Source organism: Ictalurus punctatus, chromosome 20 (genome assembly GCF_001660625.3).
Source record: "Ictalurus punctatus breed USDA103 chromosome 20, Coco_2.0, whole genome shotgun sequence".
Taxonomy (NCBI): domain Eukaryota; kingdom Metazoa; phylum Chordata; class Actinopteri; order Siluriformes; family Ictaluridae; genus Ictalurus; species Ictalurus punctatus.
The window spans coordinates 12,147,720-12,169,145 of NC_030435.2; the positions used below are offsets into that span (position 1 = coordinate 12,147,720).

The 21,426-nt window shown below is 41.8% G+C and overlaps 1 protein-coding gene across 2 annotated transcripts in view; it reads left to right on the plus strand.

Moving 5' to 3' along the window:
- kirrel1b (kirre like nephrin family adhesion molecule 1b) overlaps window positions 1-21,426 on the plus strand; it is a 98,144-nt gene that overhangs the window by 43,642 nt on the left and 33,076 nt on the right. For both annotated transcript variants that reach the window (XM_017495229.3, XM_017495230.3), the window contains exons 2-7: window positions 5,280-5,432; window positions 7,016-7,165; window positions 8,707-8,864; window positions 11,317-11,467; window positions 17,054-17,159; window positions 17,696-17,844. In XM_017495229.3, the coding sequence (XP_017350718.1) occupies window positions 5,280-5,432; window positions 7,016-7,165; window positions 8,707-8,864; window positions 11,317-11,467; window positions 17,054-17,159; window positions 17,696-17,844 (867 nt within the window). The remainder of the gene's footprint in view (window positions 1-5,279; window positions 5,433-7,015; window positions 7,166-8,706; window positions 8,865-11,316; window positions 11,468-17,053; window positions 17,160-17,695; window positions 17,845-21,426) is intronic.

Sequence of the window (21,426 nt, forward strand, 5' to 3'; positions counted from 1 at the left end):
TGCTAGCAGGATAACTGGAGCGTGAAGACTGTGTGCATGGCAATAAGGAATCCAGTGAGTGATTTGGTTGTCGGTCCTTGAAATATGAGTATTGTGTAGCTCCAAGAATGGGAGACCTAGGATGACAGGATGTCTGGCAGAAACAGTGATGTAGAGTACGGAGGGGGTCTGTGCAGTACGAGATGATCCCTCCTCCGATTGGAGTTCCATCAATGGCTTGAATCTTATGTGGCTGCAGTAAGGGACTTAGTAAGGATTGGTAACGACAGAGACAATAGCATCTGCGCATATACTTTGCAAAGACATTGTGTTCTAACAGTCTCTATATACTGTGGAGTGAGTGTGTGTGAGATTGGAAACAGGTGTGTGTGATTAGATCTCCAGAGAAGGTGAAAGTGTGTGTGTGTGTGTGTGTGTGTGTGTGTGTGGGAAGTGTAGTCTTCTTCGGCCATGTTTGTACTTGGTGGTGCATCCTGGGAAATGGAGTCACTGGTTTGCTGTGATATGGCAATGTATAACATAGAGAGCCCTACCACAAAACTGTCCTTAAGAGAAAACAAAGCAAGCATTAACAAGTAAAAAGTACATTTGTGTTTATTATTTTTTAAAACTAAGTCAAAGTAAATTAATATGCTGGCCAGAGACTAATTGGCTCATGTGGAAATTTTAAAGGAAAAACTAATATAAAATGCGTTATTAAGGTGTTGGGTCACCACTAGCCACCAGAACAGCTTCAGTGTGCTTTGGCCTGGAATCTATATGTCTCAGGAACTGTACTGGACAGGTGAATGCCATTTTTTGTGTTCAACTACAGTGCTGTGAAATAGTATTGTCCCCATCCTGATTTCTTATGTTTCTATGTATATCTCATACAAAATAGTTTTACATCTTCAAACGAAATGCAACATCCCCCTAACAAAGGCAACCTGAGTAAACACACAATACAGGTTTTTTTTATTGAAGCAAAAATAGTTATCCAACACCTATCACCAGTGTGAAAAAACTAATTGCCCCTTAAAATTAAAATCTGGTTGTGCCACGCTTAGTAGCAATAACTGCAACAAGATGCTTCCGATAACTGGAGATCAGTCTTTCACTTACTTCTAGGACTAGGACTCCTATGTTTTGGATCATTGTCTTGCAGCAGAATCCATTTGCGCTGGAGTTTCAACTTACAGACTGAAGACCAGACATTCTCTTTTAGGATTTTCTGGTAGAGAGCACAATTCATGTTTGCCCCAGTAAGTTGCCCTGGCCCTGAAGCAGCAAAGCATCCCCACACCATCACACTCCCACCACCATGCTTGACCATAGGTATGATGTTCTTTTTGTGGAATTCTGTGTTTGGTTTATGCCAGCTATAACAGTACCCCTGTCTTCCACACAGTTCCACTTTCGACTCATCAATCCACAGAACATTCTCCCAAAAGGTTTGAGGATCATCAAGGTGTATTTTGGCAAAATTCAGAGCCTTAATATTCTTCTGGGTTAGCAGTGGTTGCCACTCTTCCATGGATGCCATTTTTGCCTAGTGCCTTTCTGATAGTGAAGTCATGACAGTGACCTTTATTGATGCAGGCGAGGCCTGTAGTTTCTTTGATGTTGTTCTTGGCTCATTTCATGACTTCCTGAATGAGTTTGCTGTGCTCTTGGAGAAATTTTAGAAGGTCGGCCACTTCTGGGAAGGTACTGTTTCGAGTTTTTTTTTTTTTTCATTTGGAGATAATGGATCTCACTGTGGCCCTTTGGAGTCCCAGCGTCTTTGAAATAACTTTGGAAACCTTCCCAGACTGATGTATTCCATTGTAATCCTCATTGTTTCTGGAATCTTTCAACTTCGGTGTAGTATGTTACTGGGTAAGACCTTTTAACCAGCTTCATGCCATTGGAAAAAGTTCTATTTAAGTGATTTGCTTGAACAGAGTTTGTACTAATCAGTCCTGGTTGCGTCTAGTCCAGCAAAAACAAAGAGTTTTAGAAGTAACTTAATGTGGCTCGTGAATATGTCATGGGTCTAAATGTAACTTGAACATTATAAGATACCCGAGGTTAACACATTCCTCTTCAGCTCAACTTTCACCGCTGCTCTTATTTTATTATCTCACCATGCTACACCTTGCACATAATGGTGGTGCTCGTGTCAATGCAATATCAAAATAAAAGTTTTTACTGAATAGAATTTGTAGGCCCCCTACGAAAGGAATGGCTTCAGAAGAAGGTCAACATTTTGGAATGGCCCAGTCAGAGCCCAGATGTAAATCCTTTCAAATACCTTTCAAATGACTCAAAGAAGTCTGTGCACATGAGATCCCCTTGCAAATAGATATAAAGCATTTTTGCAGTGAAATGGAATGGAATTGGAATTGGAATGAAACTGCCAAATCAAGATGTGCTGAGACTCTTAGGATTTATTAGCAGTGAGCATTTTATTTCAGGTATGTCACTTATGCACTCTCACTAAAATGGTGGGTGCTGGCATCTTTTCCGTCCTCTTTTTCAGCTTCTTCTTCGTCAGCAAGACAGTTTTGTACTCAAGTGTCATCAAATCATACTTTTATGTAACTTCATCAGCTCTGGGTATGTGAACAAAAGCACAAATCTCATAGGACGGCCAGTTTTTGATGCAGCGCATAAAAAAAATACGAACCCCTCGACATTAAAAGATTTTTATGCGTTTTACACCTGGGTGTGAACACGTCCATTGACAGCCATTGGGGCGTTAAATGGACTGTTTTTAAGAGACAGGCCTGTTAGCACATAGCAAGTTATTTGCCGGTGGAATTGAACACACATGGTTTTTTTTATGTTTTACATCCAGTTTTTGTTTTGCTTGTTCAAATGAACTCAAAACGTAATGGATGCCGTTGCTTATCGTGTGAGAAGAGTTGGCTGATTTATCGGATAGGGTCGTGTATTGTCCATCTTCTCAAGCTGATCTCCGTTAGCCAGGATTGTGGCCTTGCTGGATCAAGCTGTGGCATTAAGGAGCACGAGGACAATCGCTAAGGGTCATTGATCGAAGAGACATTACTCTGCCATCCGCTGGACATCATTCAGTGCCTCATCTACGATATGAGTGGTGATGTACATTATGCTTCCCATTACAGTTGAACACTGTAAGCAAGTCATCATGTTTTCTTCATAAGTGATAAAGACTGAACTGTTGAGTTGGAAAAACTTTCATGGAACTGTAACCAGTGACTTTTTCTGAAAAGGAATCATATACTTTCATCTTATATGCATTCATGAATATTCTGACATGTGACTGGACTGAATAGCATTCTTTCAGATTTTGAGGTGACCTTTTTTCTATTTTGAGCTGAACTGACTTTATCATGAACTACTTCAGTGTGGTCAAGGAGGGCCACTGATTTTTTGTTTGTTTGTTTGTTTATCATTCAACTGAAACAGTCACAAAGTTGATTTGAAGCATTTTTATTTTCTACAATTTTTTATTTTGTCACAAATGGCTGAATCTGAAATTGATTCACTCCTGTGAAAAAAAGAAAAACAAAACAAGTACAACTCACCAGTGTAAATAAATGTCTTTGTTAGTTAAACCAAAAATTGTTTAAATGCTAATTCTGAGTCACTTACTAAGGATTGGGGGTGTTTCTCTATCCTGTTAGATCTGGGGAGGACGGGTTCTTGTAGTTAACTATACTTACCTTCCATGTTATCTGCACACACACACACTTCAGGTGGCCACCGTATTACAGAACAAATCCTGAAGCCCACCTCACATGCTCATCTTGAGCATTACTATGTTGCAACACAATGGGTACCAACATACAACCACAAGTTGTACAGAGAGTAAAAGCATTTGGTGGGGGGACTAGGATCCCGTTGCTCACTCAGTCTTCCTTAGTTAAGTGTTGAATATTTCCACTATAAGACAGTTGTATATTCCCTTCTGCCACACTTTGTTGACTTGGATTTGTGCTCTGGGTCATTATCATGCTGAAAGATAAAAATTTTCTTCATCTTCATCTGTGTAACAGAGGCCTACAGGTTTTTTGCCAAAATGGATTAGTATTTGGAGTTTTCCATGACTCCCTCTATCTTAACTAGAGGCCCAGTTCAAGCTGAAGAGAAGCAATCCCATGCATGCTTTGTAAACCCTAGAACCAAGAAGATGTAAGGAAAATCCTACAGAAACAGCTGATCTTTATTTGGGTTACTATTTCAGCAGTGTGTGGTTTTATATCCAATATGTACAGTCCCTTCCAAAAGTATTGGAACAGCAACGCCAATGAATATGACATGATGGATCAGAATGTCAGCTTTCATTCCCTGATATTTACATCTAGATGTGTCAAACATTGGTGGGAGACCACCCAATTTTTAAGTGAGCAAAAGTATTGGATCAGATACTCTTAATATAAATAAAAGTAAATAACACTTGATATTAGATTGCATATCCCTTACTTGCAATAACTGCATCAAGCAGGCAACCCACTGATATAATCAAACTGTTGTATTTTTCTTTTATTCTGCATTTCCAGGCTTGTACTGCAGCCTCTGCAGTTGTTTTTTTTTTTGGGGGGGGGGGTTCCCCCTTCAGTCTCCTCTTCAGGAGGTGAAATGCATGCTCAATTTGGTGAAGATCTGGTGATTGACTTGGCCTGTTTAAAACCTTCTTTTTTCTGCTGATGAAGTCCTTTGTTGTGTTGCTGAATGATGAAGTTCATTTCAGTGATGAAGTTCCTTTCCTTTCACTGGAAATATATTTACTGAGAAAAATGTTGACGCGTCCAATACTTCCCCCACCGTATACACACACCCACACACAAAATGATCAGCCAGTCTCCTCTCGGTTTCTCCAGTGTTTAGCTGATTACATTTTCCCGTAAGAGAAACCAAAAGGTGACTTGCTGATCATTTTGTGAAGCATCTTTTGGCTAACATTTTGACAAGGTAAGGAGATGGAACTTGCCTACACAATGGAACTTTGGAACCCCAGGGAATGAATGTTATGTTTTGACAGATATTACATCATCTAGCAATTGAAATATCCACTGGTTTCACCACAGCCTCAGAAGCACTCTACATAGCTTATTTCATGTCTTGTACATTAGGGTTTCAGTAGGAAAGGAAAAAATATATTAAAGAAAGAGGCAAGTAAGAGACAAAAGAAGAACAGTGACTTGAAAGAACGTAACACAATATTTCTTGAGAAAACTGCAGGATATAAATGCATAAAATTATTATTAGATTTTGTATTACTGATTGCAGAATTTTGTTACATGTGTCTATGCCATTCTCTCTTTCTTGGTCAGTGCTAGCTGGGCCACGCTTCTCTCAGGAGCCGGCAGATCAGTCTGTGGTGTTGGGGGAGCGGGTTGTACTCTCCTGTGTGGTGTTTAACTACACGGGCATCGTCCAGTGGACCAAAGATGGACTCGCTCTCGGCATTGGAGAGGACCTAAGGGGTGAGATCACGTTAGACCCTCAGATGCATTCTTGCATGTATTCTTGTATAAATACATGTATAATACACTCACCTGTATCTGCATGATTTTTTACATATTAGATAACTGCTTGAATGTGCGGGTGTACCTAATAAAATGTATAGTGGTGTATATACATTATTCAAATATACAAAATACAATTATATGCAGACATACAAAATGCATTAACACACAGACATAAATTCTTATTGCATACACTTTTAATTAGCAAACAATACTAGATACAAGCATTCACACTCACTCAGTTCATGCAACACCTGCATGCATGCACAATGCATACATCCATAGTTCAAACATAGAATGGTGCATATATAGTCCCAGAGTCTGCTGAGATTTGTATTGTTTGTAATCCAGTCTGTAAGGTGTCACTCCTCCCTCTCCCCTTATCTACTCTATTTTTTAGTTTTAATTAGGTTTTTAATGATATGTATTAATCATATATTTCTTAATGTTCTAATGTTCTATTTAAGTTTTTCTCCATTTACCATTTTATTGAATTATATAATTGTCATTTTGTAAAATGCTTTAAACTGCTTTATGTATGAAAGGTGCTATATAAATAAAGTTGTTTATAATAATAATAATAATAATAATAATAATAATAATAATAATAATAAAAAATTTTTTTCCAAATATATGAGTTCATGTTCACGGGCTTCTTAAATATACACACACACACACACACACACACACACAGTCTATTGTGATTTATTCAGTTCCAGTCACCACTATTACCTGAAATACATTTAGCCAAATCTTCTTTCTTTCTTACTCGCTTTTCTCCTTGCGGTTACTCTGGCCTTATCCCTTTACTGATGCTACTTGCATCTTTCTTTGTCTCCTTCATTTCTTGCCCTCGTGTTAGTCCTCCTTCTCCGCTCATCATGCAAATAGATGATTCTGACCTATAGATACACGCGCGCGCACGCACACAGACGAACACACATAGGTTGGTTATCTGCAAGGACTGGCTGATCTAAAGAGTGATGTAATCGTTGCAAATACTAACCCCCCCCCCCCCCCCCACCCCCTTCACCACCACCCCCCACCCCCCCCATCACACGATCAATGATGTCATCATTGTCAATTGTGTGTGTGTGTGTGTGTGAGAGAGAGAGAGAGAGAGAGAGAGAGAGAGAGAGAGAGAATGCGCATGCGTGTGTGGAAGGTAAATGGAGTGGCGCCCTCTGGTGGGAGGAATTAATAATACAGTCCTCAACAGACAATTGTCTGTTTTTTCCTTCTATGTCTTTCTCTGTCTCTCCCTTTTATTTCTCATTGTGTCTCATTTCTTACTCCCTCTTATATAGACTGTGAAGGTAGTGTATTCCTGAGAGTATGTGGCAACAGTGTGAGTGCGTGATGATGTGGGGCTATGTATAGATTTTTGTCACAGTGTGATTGTGATTTTGTATGTGTAATACAATATTACATACAGTGGTGTGTGTGTGTGTGTCTGGTGGGGGGGGAGGGGTCAGATATATTGCATGTTATTTGTTGTGAATAAGTCAAACAATCAAAGGTTGTATTTGTGTGTGTTACAGCATGGCCACGTTATCGTGTATTAAGGATCATTGATGTGGGTCAGTATAACCTGGAGATTTCATCAGCCGAGCTGTCGGATGATTCTCTGTATGAGTGTCAAGCCACTGAAGCAGCTCTCCGATCCAGAAGAGCCAAACTCACTGTCCTCAGTATGAACTCAGTCCACACAAACAAGTGGTTTAATGTGTTTGTGTGTGTGTGTGTGTGTGTTTGTGTGTGTGTGTGTTTAGATGTCTTCTTTGTTTATATGTGTGTTTGTTTGTTTAGATGTCTTTGTTTAGATGATATTTGATTCAGCCCCAAAGACTATATTTTATTTGGGTTAACCTCTTGTGTTACCTGGTGACCTGATATTTAAAAAATATATGCTAAAATGTGTTTTTAGATTAGAATGATATTTTATTTTTTCATATGGAAACAAACCTGTGCACTGTTGTTCGAATCTAAACTTGTGCTCATATTATATTTTCAAATCACACGATTTTCCACATACATTAAATATATTTTATTTAAAGAAGCAGGTTTGAAGCATCTACTTTCTTAGGGCTAGTTGCAGTTTTTCTAAGGTATCTTTGAAATGAAGTTTTGAAACATTAACAATTAAAATACTGTCTGCCTGTGCTTTTTTCATTGAGCAGTGTTTTCACAGAAATTAAACCTTAGTATGGTATCATGTGTAGGAATCCCTCTTGCGTGATCAAGATGTCTTGCTTTTCTAACTTGATAACTAAAATATTTAGCTTAGATAAGATTATTTAGCTACCTAAATAACAACACTTAGGAAGTTACAAATGGCTCCTGTCAGATTGTGATACATGAGCTTCCTAAACTAGCATAAACATGGTTATTAGTAAAAACATAATTTTAGAGACAGACAGTTAATATTATTAGAGTCAGCCAGGAAAAACCTGTCCGATGTTGGTACAGCTCAATTCTGGAAAATGGACAAAAATGACAAAAACAAAGTTAGGTTTTGACAAAAATTTAGTTTTTCTGCCAGTAGAACACTTTGAAATCTCAAATTTAAGGAAACATATATTTTATTTAAACAACACAGAAACAGTGACTGCACAGTTTGCATAAAGATGTCTAAAACCTTGCTACCCAGGTGTAATTTTCTCACAGTATGAACAATTCTTGGATAGTTACATGCCATAGTGAAATGGAAATACAGTAAGCCTAATCAATTAATATTTATAAACTTAAATTATATCTCATTTCCTTGTAAACTTTTTTTCAATTAATAGTAATGATTTTCAAGAAGTAAATTAAGTTAAAAAATGTAGCACTAAGTAGGTTGACTAAGTGAAATTGCAATGCAGTTTTCCTCTTTTTCATTTTTGGGGGTAAACAGAATGCTTGAAAATGCTTCAAATCTGTTTAAAACTTTGTGTTTTAGATGCATGTGAAAGAGAAGCATATTTCAGTTCAGGGAAACCTGTAATTATCAGAACTATAGATAATAGAAAAATATGAAGGGTTTTCATAGTCCACCACATATTCCACATCCAAACTACTGAATGTAGACAAACTAAATGTTTAATGGTCTATAATAAAAATATTTTATTTGTTAAAAATTGATATCATATATCATACACTTATCTTCATATGCCTCTTTGGAGCCTGTGAGTGAGTATGTGACGAATTAGAATGTGATGACTAAGTGTGATCTCTTGTTCTTCCTTATTAGTTCCCCCAGATGATCCAGTGATAGAAGGGGCTCCAGAGATTTTGTTGACAGCAGGAATCTCGTATAACCTAACATGTGTGTCGCGAGGGGCCAAACCACTCTCGACAATAGAGTGGTACAAAGATGGAGTTATAGTGGAAGGAGCTCATACTAGCACTGTGGGTACACTCACACACACACACACACACACACACACACACACACACACAGAGAGAAAATATCTGTTTATATTAATATAAAGCATTTTTTACATTTACAATCTTACAAAAAATGTATAAGGAGTACATAATATATACAGTGGATATAAAAGGTCTATACACCCCTGTTAAAGCAGCACGTTTTTTATGGTGTAAAAAAATAAACAAAGATAAATCAATCATATCAGAGTTTTATTGTTAAAATTACAACCTATGCAATGCCACTGAAATTAACACATTTCAGAGAAAAGAATATTTTAAAAATTAACCTAATAACCTTATTGCATAAGTGTGCACACATTTCATAATTGGAGTATGTATGTGACTGTTTTCAGTATCAACGAATCATCAAGTTCACTGCACACCTGTCTTCACCTGAAGTGACTCTGATTAACTCCAAATAAATCTCAGCTGTTCTTGTAGGATTTTTCTGATATCTACTTGGTTGCATGCTACTACAAGAGGCATGGGTCACAAAGAGCTTACAAAGAATCAACGGGATCTCATTGTTGAAAGGTATCGCTCAGGTGAGGGCTACAAAAAATTTTCCAAGGCATTAGTTATACCATGGAACACAGTGAAGACAGTCATCAACAAGTGGAGAAAATATGGCACAACAGTGACATAAAGAACAGGATGTCCCTCCAAAATTGTTGAGAAGACAAACATAAAACTGGTCAGGGAGGCTGTCAAGAGGCCTACAACAACATTAAAAGAGCTGCAGCTCTTTCTGGCAAGTACTGGTTGCTCCCTACATGTGACAACTGTCTCCCATATTCTTAAGCTGTCTGGGTTATGGGGCAGGGTGACAAGATGCAGGCCTTTTTATGATGAAAAAACACATCCAAGCCCAGCTAAATGTAGCAAAAGCATATATACAGTCTCTCCAAACCATGTGGAAAAATGTGCTATGGTCTAATGAGACCAAGATTGAACTTTTTGCCCAAAATGTAAAAAGTATGGTTGGCACAAAAATAACATACAACATCAGCAAAAGAACACCATACCCATGGTGAAGCATCATGCTTTGGGGCTGCTTTTCTTCAGCTGGAACTGGGGCTTTCGTGAAGGTGGAGGGAATCATGAATAGGCCCAAGTACCAGTCAATTTTGGCACAGAACCTTCTCGTGTCTGCTAGAAAGCTGAAAATGAAGAGAATATTCACTTTTCAGCAGGACAATGATCCAAAGCACACATCCAAATCAACAAAAGAATGGCTTCCACAAAAAAAAGATAAATGTTTTGGCATGGCCCAGCCAGAGCCAAGATTGAATCCTATAGAAAATCTGAGGAGGGACCTGAAGAGGGCTCTGCACAGGAGATACCTTCGCAATTTGACAGATCTGGAACCTTTTTGGAAAGAAGAGTGGGAAACTATTCCCAAGTCAAGATGTGCCAAGCTGATTGACTCTATCCAAACAGACTGAGTGCTGTAATAAAATCAATGTGTGCTTCAACTATTAGTTCAAAGTGTGTATATTTATGCAGTTTTCTTTCCTGAAATGTCACTTTGGTTTTCAGTGGCATTGCATAGGTTGTAATTTTTACCATAAATGTGCAAAAGTTCCGCTATAATTTATCTTTGTTTCATTTTTTTTCATCACAAAAACCTGCTGTGTGTGTAGACTTTTTATATCCACTGTAGAATGACTTTTAGTTCCTTATACACTCATAAATGTGACAATGATTTTTCCCCACAATATTATGAAGTTTACCAATAAACAGTCAAATCTAGCAAAATAACATGGCTAGCTAATTTTTACAGAGACAGCTGGCCAACTAACTTAGCTAATACTCTTTCAGGTAATGTTAGACAACACAAACTAATATCAGTTAGTCAGAAAACATTTAAAACTATTATGCTTGTATTTTTTCATTTGTATGTTGCTTTGCATAAAACCATCTGCTAAATGAACAAATGTAAAATGTATTAAAATTTAATTTTTACACAGATATTTACATATGAAACATCCTTCCAGTGGTAGCTCAGTGGTTAAGACATTGGATACTGATCAGAAAGTCATAAGTTCAAATCCCAGCACTGACAAGCTTCCACTGCTGGGCCCTTAAGCAAGGTCCTTAACCCTCAACTGCTCAGTTGAATAAATGAGATAAATGTAAGTTTCTCTGGATAAGGGCATCTGCCAAATGCCATAAAAGTAAATAAAATAGGCAAGGCAAGAATCAGAATGGGGATCAAAATAGAGTAGCAGAGTACAAACGCTTGGTATCAACTGGTAACATAGACACACATACAATCTCTTCCAAAAGTATTGGAACAGCAAAGCAATTGTTTTCACTATACATTGAAGACATTTGAGTTTGAGGTATAATATAACTATATTAATATTACTCTCTCTCTCTTACACACACACACACACACACACACACACATCTTTCTCATCTCTTTCAGGAGGTTTTACCTGACAGGAAGCGAGTAACTACACGCAGTTTTCTGCCTATTCAACCAGTAGACACAGACACTGGACACAACTTTACCTGTGTCGCCTCCAATCTGGCTGTGCCACTGGGCAAACGAGCCAGTGTCACACTCAACGTGCACCGTGAGTCTCTGTGTGTTTGTGTTTAGTGTGTGTGAGTGAGTGTGTGTGTGTTCTTATTCTCAGTGATGAAGTACTGCTGCACTGCACAGTTCAGTGTTTTTCCCTGTTCTAGTCTGTACAGGACTGGGATAGCAACATTCCTGCTTTCTGCTTTCTTTATTTTTTTTAACAAAAATATTGCATTAATCGTTTTGGAATTAGTCATTTATTACATAGTCCCTCCATTTTCACAGGCTCAAAAATAATTGAACAATTAACTGATAAGCAGTTTCATGGCCAGGTGTGGCCTGTTTCCTCATTATTTCATGACAAATTAAGGAGATAAAATGTCTGGAGTTGATTCCAAGCCTCAAATTTGCATTTGATAGCTGTTCACAAGAACTCTCAATATGGGGTCCAAAGAGGTGTTGATGAAAGTGAAGAAGGCCATTATTAGGCTGAAACAAAACGTTGGGGTTACGCATGCAACCCTGTTCCCTGAGAAGGGAACGAGACATTGCATTTAGCATAACAATATGGGAACATCTTGCGCGTGTGACCGGTATCTGAAGCTTCTGTAAAATCATGCCTCTACTTGTAGGCCTGCCATGATCAGGTGATGTGGCAATTAAGCACGTTGCATGATATATATATGGCACCTTTGAATCACGCCGCCAGCCTCTATTACCTGAAGCGAAGACGCAATTCACAGGCCTGCCCTGGTATGACAGTGCTATGCAACTTCTCGTTCCCTTCTCAGGGAACAGGGTTACATGCATAACCCCGACGTTCCCTTTCAAATGGAACTTCGATGTTGCATTTAGCATAACAGTATGGGAACGGGAATACCCACTCCGTTATACCGAGGGTACGGCCTGTTCAAAAATACCCAAGCCCGAGGGTCACTGCAAGACACTTGAGCCCAGGGTGGAATGAATATCCAGGCTGTAATAACATAGACCACCCTGCAGCCGCACACACATCCTGCAAGGATACCCCTTTGGACAAAGCCTTCGAGGAGGCGACTGCCCTAGTGGAATGAACTCTTATGTCCAGAGGCATGGCGAGACCGCATGCCTCATAAGCCATAGAGATTACTTCCACTATCCAATTCGAGATGCGCTGCTTTGACACAGCATCACTTTTACTCTCGCCACCAAAGCAGACCAGCAGCTGCTCCGACTTACGCCACTGGCCGGAGCGGTGGACGTAAGTACAGAGAGCCCTTACTGGACACAGCAGGTGCATTCTCGCCTGTTCTGGTGTGAGGAACGGAGGAGGGCAGAAAGCCTGCAACACCACAGGGTGGGCAGCTGATGTAGGCACTTTAGGAATATAATCCAGCCTAGTATACAGGAAGGCCTTGGCAAAGTCAAGGCAGGAAGAGGCAACAGAGAGAGCTTGTAGATCTCCCACTCGATAGAGAGATGTCAGGGCCAGCAGAAGAGCTACCTTTAGAGTTTGAAGCTTCTCAGAGGCTGACTCTAAGGGCTCAAATGGGGCCCCTGGCAGACCTTCCAAGACCACAGAAAGGTCCCAGGAAGGTATGCGTGGCCTGCAGATGGGCCTCATCTGTCTGACACCACACATGAACCTCGAAGTTAGAGGATGTTGCCCCACATGTTGCCCCACATCAACAGGGGCATGGCTGGCCGAAACGGCGGCCACGTAAACCCTGATTGTAGAAGGAGCCCACCCCGCTGAGAAATGTTCTTTTAAAAACTCCAGGACTGTAGCTATTGCGCAGTTCACTGGGTCTACAGTGGATCCCTGCGGATGGGAATCTCCTAAAGAGTGCCATCTCGCAGGGATATTATCTCTCAGAACCATATTCGAGCTGGCCAATAAGGTGCTACTAGCAGCAGACATAGACTGTCTTGGCGAACTCTCGCTAGAACTTGTGGGAGCAGAGCGATGGGGGGACATTGTACAGATGTGACCTCGGCCACATGTGTACCAGATATTTCTTCCACTGTCCAATTCGAGAAGCGCTGCTTTGACACAGCATCACCTTTACTGTCGCCGCCAAAGCAGAGCAGCAGCTGCTCCAACTTACGCCACTGGCCGGAGCAGTGGACGTAAGTACAGAGAGCCCTTACTGGACACAGCAGGTGCATTCTCTCTTGTTCTGGTGTGAGGAACGGAGGAGGGCAGAAAGCCTGCAACACCACAGGGTGGGCAGCCGATGTCAAGCAGCTCTTTATTTGCTGCTCTCAGTTTTTAGCACATCCTTCTGGCTCCTTGGAGTCGGAGAGAAATTATTACTATTATTTTTGTGTGAGTTTTTTTCCTTCCCCTTTCGGCTTTCCATAGCGGAAGGAGGAGTCACGACGCGGGCTCCAAAATCCAGTGGAGAGCCGAACCCGGAAGACAGAGCAAGAGATAGAGCAGCGCTCTTCTCCGGCTCCTCTTCCGGATCCATAAGAACCTGAGACGGCTAGCTGCCTCAGCAGCGGCCGGCCCATATCTGCGAGGCTCTGAAACCCAACTCGCTTCGGCTTCCAGGAAGAACGCGAGTCACGAGCCAAGCTGCTTAATATAGGCATTACCATGCGTAGCCTCTTGAGGCTGCCATCGCATGCTACACTCCTAAACACTTCACCCAGAAAGTGTGCACTTTTCCCCGTGATGAAACGGGAGCAAGCCGTAACACACTTCCTGAATTCTTTCTTGCTCATTACTTCCCTCTCTTTTCTTTTCCTCTAAAAAAGGGATAGAAAAGTTTAGAGATTTTGAGAAAATATTGAGTAGAAATTAAGCGTTTTTGTCACACAAACAACAGACATGCAGTCTCGCTGAAGATAATAAGGTTGGCGGCATGGTTCACAGGTGCCATATATATATATATATATATATATATATATATATATATATATATATATATATATATATATCTCAATCATGCGACACAATTAATTGCCACGTCCCCTGATCATGGCAGGCCTATAAGTAGAAGCATGATTTTACACAAGCTTCAGATTCCGGTCACGCACGCAAGGCGTTCCCATACTGTTATGCTTAATGCAACGTCAAAGTTCCCTTTGAAAGGGAACAGACCTATCAGAGAGAAAGCAGAAACCTTGGAGTGATTATTGACTCCAGCCTATCATTTGATGCTCATGTAGATAATATTCCTAGGATAGCTTTCTTTCATCTCAGAAATATTTTTAAAATAAGAAACATATTGTCGCTACATGATGCGGAAATACTAGTTCATGCATTTGTCACCTCTAGATTAGATTACTGTAATGCCTTACTGTCTGGATGTTCCAGTAGGAATATAAATAAGCTCCAGTTAGTCCAGAATGCAGCCACTAGAGTCCTAACTAGAACTAGAAGATACGACCATATCACACCGATATTATCAATACTGCATTGGCTCCCAGTAAAATCTCGCATTAACTATAAAATACTTTTATTAACCTATAAAGCACTAAATGGTCTCGCGCCACAATATCTAAGCGATCTTTTGGTTTTATATGATCCGCCATGCCTACTTAGATCAAAAGATGCAGGCTATTTGACGGTACCTCGAATAGTGAAGGCTGCAGCAGGGGGAAGAGCTTTCTCTTATAGAGCCCCATAGTTATGGAACAGTCTTCCTATTAGTGTTCGGGACTCAGACACAGTCTCAGTGTTTAAGTCTAGGCTTAAAACGTATTTGTTTACTCAAGCCTACCCTGACTAGATTCTGTTCTACTACTTCGCAGTCATAATAATCTTTTTTCTCCCTCTCTCCTTTCGCCGAGCCCCACACGAATTTATGGAGATACTAGAGATCCAGATCCTTTTTGCCTCTGGATGGAGCTCAAATCTTCTCTAATTCCAGACTGCTGGGACTACGGCTGCTCCTAAGGCCATACAGACTTCAGATAAATCCATAATGAACTTTTTCACACTAACTGTTGTTACCCAGATGAGGATGGGTTCCCTTCTGAGTCGGGTTCCTCTCAAGATTTCTTCCTCTTAAAACATCTTAGGGAGTTTTTCCTTGCCACCGTCGCCACTCAGTGGCTTGCTCAGTTGGGATAAATTCACACCTTTAATATCTGTATACCATGTTGATATTTCTGTAAAGCTGCTTTGAGACAATGTCTATTGTAAAAAGCGCTATACAAATAAAATTGAATTGAATTGAATTGAACTTTAAGAGTGCCCAGATCAACAATTTGGTACATTCTTAAATAGAAGGAATGCACTGGTGAGCTATGCAACACCAAAAGGCCTGGAAGACCATGGAAAACAACTAAAATGGATGAACGCAGAATTATTTCCTTGTTGAAGAAAAACCCCTTCACAACATCTAGCCAAGCCAAGAACACCCTGGAGGAAGTAGGCGAATCATTGTCAAAGTTTACAATCTAGAGACACTTTCATGAATGTAAATACAGACGTTTATTTTTGCTTAAATAACCTCTATAAAAAGCCCACCCAGTTCTGTTGCAAGATTAACTTGTACCAGAATGATGGGAAGAGAAGAGTATGGAGACGGAAGGGAAAGGCTTGTGTTCCAAAGCATACTACATCATCTGTCAAACATGTGGAGGAAGTGTTATGGTATGAGCATGTATGGCTGCCAATGGAACTGGGTCACTGGTGTTTATTGGTGATGTAACTGCTGATAGAAGTAGATAGAAGTAGCAGGTTGAATTTTGAAGCATATAGAGCTATACCTTCTGCTCAGATTCAGTCAGATGCTGCAAAACTGATAGGACTGCACTTCACAATACAGACGGATAATGACCCAAAACATACCGCAAAATCACCCAAGGGCTTCCTAGGGCAAAAAAAAAAAGTTCTTAAATGTCAGATAACCTCAACCCAATTGAGCATGCTTTTATGCAGTTAAGACCTGGCAAAGCACCTCAAGGGAAGAAACTCAGCATTTGGTGATGTCTATGGATTCCAGAGTCATTGACAGCAAATTTACATTTACATTTATTCATTTAGCAGAAGCTATTATCCAAAGCGACTTACAAATGAGGAAATACAAGCAAAGCAGAGAACAATACAAGTAGTGCTACCATACAAGATCTTTTAATTGAGTTCTAGAAAAGCAAAGTGCACAGTTAAAAGGATAATGTGGGGTTGGCATTTTAGGGGTTAGTTAGGTGTTCACGGAAGAGGTAGGTCTTCAGCTGTTTTTTGAAGATAGTGACAGATTCTGCTGTCCGAATTGAGGTTGGAAGTTCATTCCACCATTGAGGGATAGTTAGTGTGAAGGTTCTGGAATGGGACCTTGAGCCACGCTGAGTAGGCATAGTTGGATTTGCATATAAGTATTAAAAATAATCCTAATATTTATGATTGTTAGTCTGTCCAATTACTTTAGAGCCTGTGAAAATGGAGGGAGTCCATAATTCCTAAATGATTAATACAATATTTTTATTAAACCCCTTGAATTAAAACTGAAAGTCTACACTTCAATCACATCTTGATTGCTTTCTTTTCAAATCCATCATGGTGGTGAAATAAAAAAAATTGTGTCACTGTCCAAATACTTATGGACCTAAATGTATTTTCCTCTAATAGTCTTATCCTGGTTAGGAATAAAATATAACAGGTTTTCCTATTTTTGTTTAATTCTCTCTATCTTTTTCTTTCTAGATGCTCCCACAGTTTTATTATCGATTGAGCCTCGTTCAGTTCTAGAGGGAGAAAGAGTGACATTTACATGCCAAGCTACAGCCAACCCTCCTATCATGGGCTACAGGTAAGTGTGTGTTTGATTGAGTTGTATGTGGCTAAATATGGAGAACTCATGAAGGGAGTGAGACAGAGTGTTAAATGACTGTGTGTTATAGGCAAGCTTGGGGAGTAACGGAATACACGTAATGGCAGTACGTAATCAGGATACAAAAACACTGGCAATCCATTATAGTTATGTCAAAAAACAAAATAATCAGATTACAGGTACATTTTGTAAAAAATGGGAATACTCTCAGGATTAAATAAAATAAATCTTGGACAAAGTTAATTTGGTAGAAATGAACACAAATTGTTCTCTGAAATGCTTTTGTGATGTAATGTTACCTGCATCAGGTACAGTAATCTTTTATTTATTTATTTACTGTAAAACAAATCCAAACATTGAACATGTTCTTAAGCTCTAAATAAAAGTATTTTAGATCATATTGCTTTTCTCTTTACTTTTCTCGATACTTGGATTACTGATAACATTTTTTAATAAATAATTCGTAAATGTAACGGAATACATTTTTAAAGTAACCCTCCCAACCCTGGTTATAGGTGGGCTAAAGGTGGAGTAATCCTTGAAGGAGCAAGGGAGAGTATGTTCGTGACTACAGCTGATCACTCGTTCTTCACTGAGCCTGTTTCCTGCCAGGTGTTCAACGCTGTGGGCAGCACCAATGTCAGCATATTGGTGGACGTACACTGTATGAACCTCTCTCTATAAACATCAGTCCAGCTGTTCACCTATCTATCCATTTATCTAGCATTTTCATCTGTTCTACCCATGTTTCCATCTGTCCATTAATTAAGACATACTATTCTGCATCTATTTTTTGATCTATCTGTTAGAATTGAACCCAGAGGCGAGATTACCCAAACACAGAACACAGACACAGGCTGAAGGTTAACAGCATTTATTGTAGCTCCTTGGGTGGAATGGGAATGGAGTGAGATAATAAATTGTTGGGATTGGGATTCGAACGCTGGTCCGCCGCGTGAAAGACAAGCACACAGCCTAAGCATTAGTGTCATCAAGGTCATTAGAGTCCACGATTCAGTCAGATAGCCCGAGACGTGGATTGCTATGCCCAGAGACATGCACACACTAACAAACACAAGGGAGAGAAAACACTGGAAACATGCAGAAGGGAAAAACAGGGAACACAGGAAAATGCACTGGCTACTGATGGTACCCCCCTCTCAATGGAAGCCTCCAGGCGACCTGCCAGGCTTGTCAGGGTGGGCCCAGTGTAATTCCTGAATGAGAGAGGGGTCCAGAATATGGGACCATAGTATCCAGGTCCGCTCTTCTGGTCCGTAACCGTCCTATTCCACCACATATTGCGGGCCCCTTCCCTACGGCACACATTCAGCAGTCTCCTGACGGTGTAGGCAGGGTGATCCTCCACAAGCCGGGTGGGTGGAGGGGGGTCAGATGGAGGGCTCAGGCAGCTGATATGAACTGGCTTGAGCTGGGAGACGTGAAAAGTGGGGTGGATGCGCAGGGACCTGGGGAGCTTGAGTTTAACTGTTGTAGGATTAATAATGCTGTCAATGGTGAATGGGCCTAAGTACTGGGGTGAGAGTTTTCTGGCCTATGCCTTCAGTGGGATATCCTTGGCAGGAAGCCATCCCTTCTGACCTGGTTGGCAGTTGGGTGCGGGAACCCGATGGCACTCAGCTAGATGCAATTGGGTTTGGTGGAGCAGGGTGGAACAGGTCTCTCTCCATACCTTGCAACAAAGTCAGTGTTGACCTTAAGCTTGCATGGAGGGGACCCCAATGCTGTTCTCCTGGATAGGGAATAAGGGAGGCTGGTAACCCAGGGAACACTCAAAGGGGGACTTGACAGTGGCAGTGCTGGTCAGGGAGTTGGGGGCATATTCTACCCAGGGTAACAGAGCTCCAGGTGGAGAGGTTATATGCCATGACACACCGCAGCGCAGCTTTCAATTCCTGGTTGGCCTGCTCTGCCTGTCCATTGGTCTGGGGGTGGAATGCAGAGGACAAACGGATGGTGGCTCCAAGACCATTACAGAATGCCCTCCAGACTTAAGAAACAAATTGCAGCCCGAGGTCAGAGACAATATCCTGTGGATGCCGTGTCGTGGGAGCTTGAGAAGGGCCACGAAATGTACTGCCTTCAAGAACCGGTCTATTATGGTAAGGATGATGGTGTGAACTTGGGAAGGGGGTAGACCGGAGATGAAGTCCAAGGCAATGTGTGACCAGAGGTGACTGGGAATAGGCAGGGGTTGTAGTAGGCCAGCTGGTGGGTGGTGTAGGGTTTTATTACGGGCGCACTCGGAGCAGGCGGTGACAAATGCTCGGGCATCAGCATCCATTGTAGGCCACCAGAGGTGTTGTTGCATTTGGAGCCAGGATGACCGAACAAGCGGCCAGAAGGCTCATTACCTGGGTCGGGTTGGGTGTGTTGTGTTCTCCAAACTATGGACTCAAATCTTCCATATGACTGACCGCCCATGCAGGCCGGAGGGATGATTGGGTTGTGGTCAGAGGTGTCCTCTTCTTCAGAGTAGAACCAGTGAGAGAGGGCATTGGGCTTAATATTCTTGGAGCCAGGGCGGTAGGTGATCGTGAAGTTGAACCACCTGAAAATAAATGGTTCCTCATCCCCCTCAAGCCAGTGCCTACACTCTTCCAAGGCTAACTTAATGGCTAGCAACTCCCGATTCCCCACATAGTTGTTGCGTTCTGCTGGTGAGAGGCGGCAAGAGAAACAAGCACAGGGATGCATTTTCTGGTCTGGGCCGGATTGCTGGGAAAGCACCGCACCCACACCAGAGCCAAAGGCATCCACCTCTACAATAAACTGTTGTGTGGGGTCAGGCTGAATCAGCACAGGGGTTGAGGTGAACAGCCCCTTAAGCTTGGTGGAGGTGGACTCGACCTCAGGGGTCCACACAAAGGGAGTAGAGGTGGAGGTGAGCCTAGTGAGTGGTGCTGCCATTTAGCTGTAGTCCCGAATGAACCGGCTGTAGAAATTAGCAAACCCCAGGAAACATGGGAGTTGCTTTCGGTTGGTAGGTCAGGGCCACTCGATAACAGCCTGGATCCTCTCGCCAGTCAGCCCTCTTCTGCCCACTCTAAATGATGAACCCCAGGAACCTGACAGAATTAACATTAACCTCGCACTTCTCAGCTTTGGCAAACAGGCATTTCTCAAGTAATCTCTGCAGGACCTGACGAACATGAAGGGTTTACTCAGATGGGGTGTGAGAGAAGATTAGTACATTGTCATTGACAACTCCAGATCCAGGATCCAGATCCAGGTCTTCTGTGCCAGTGTCAAGCAGGGCAAGTAGGGAGATGGAGATTAATTTGTGGTGCAGGGTGGCAGGACTTTGGAGTCAGGACCAGGAGATTTTAGATGTTTGGCTCACTAGTAACTCCCTTGCTTATGGCGAGCCCCTCCCTTTAGGGTGGAGAGGACAGTTGGCGATGAAGTGGCCTGACTGACCACACTAAATACACACCCCAGCCTGGAGCCGGCAGTCGCGCTCGGCCGGGGTGAGACGGGCATGGCCTACCTGCCAGGGTTCTTCTGCTAGCTGGGGGGGACCAGAAGGTAGTCAAGGTTGGTGGACGGGGAGGCAGACAAGGGGTTTGGGACCAGCTGGCCCTCTCTCAGCACCAGTCCCACATGCGGTTAACCAGCCGGATGGCAAGTGAAATCAGCATGTCGAAAGAGTCCAACTGATCTTTCATAGCCAACTCGTCCTTTAGCTGCTTGCAGAGGCTGTTCACACTCACTAGAGTGCTTCCTTGTCCCACCCAGACTCGCCGGCCAGGACAGGGAACTCAACCGAATACTCTGCCTCACTACATGACCCTTGGCGGAGGGAAAGCAGATGCTTGGTGGCCTCCTTCCCTTGGACTGGGTGGTCAAAAACCCTCCAAAGCTTGTCAGTGAAGGAACTAAGGGAGGACTACATAGCTGGCTGCCTGTCCCAGATGGCAGTGGCACAGGCTAGGGCATCTCCCCTCAATAGCCCCATGGTGTAGACCACCTTAGCCCCATTAGTGGCAGAGCTTAAGGGATACTGGGAAAGCATAAGAGAACACAAAAGGAAATAGGACTGGCACTTTCCTAAGTCACCCACATAGAGGTCAGGGTCTGGGACATGTGCTTCACGCTGTGGTGGAATGGGAGAGGCAGCAGACTGGACCTTTTGGGGAAAGACATTGAGCTGCTTTGTGAGGGCCCAAGCCAGTCAGTCATGGCCTGGAGTATGTGGAGCTGTAGGGAAACTGGCTCTGCTGGG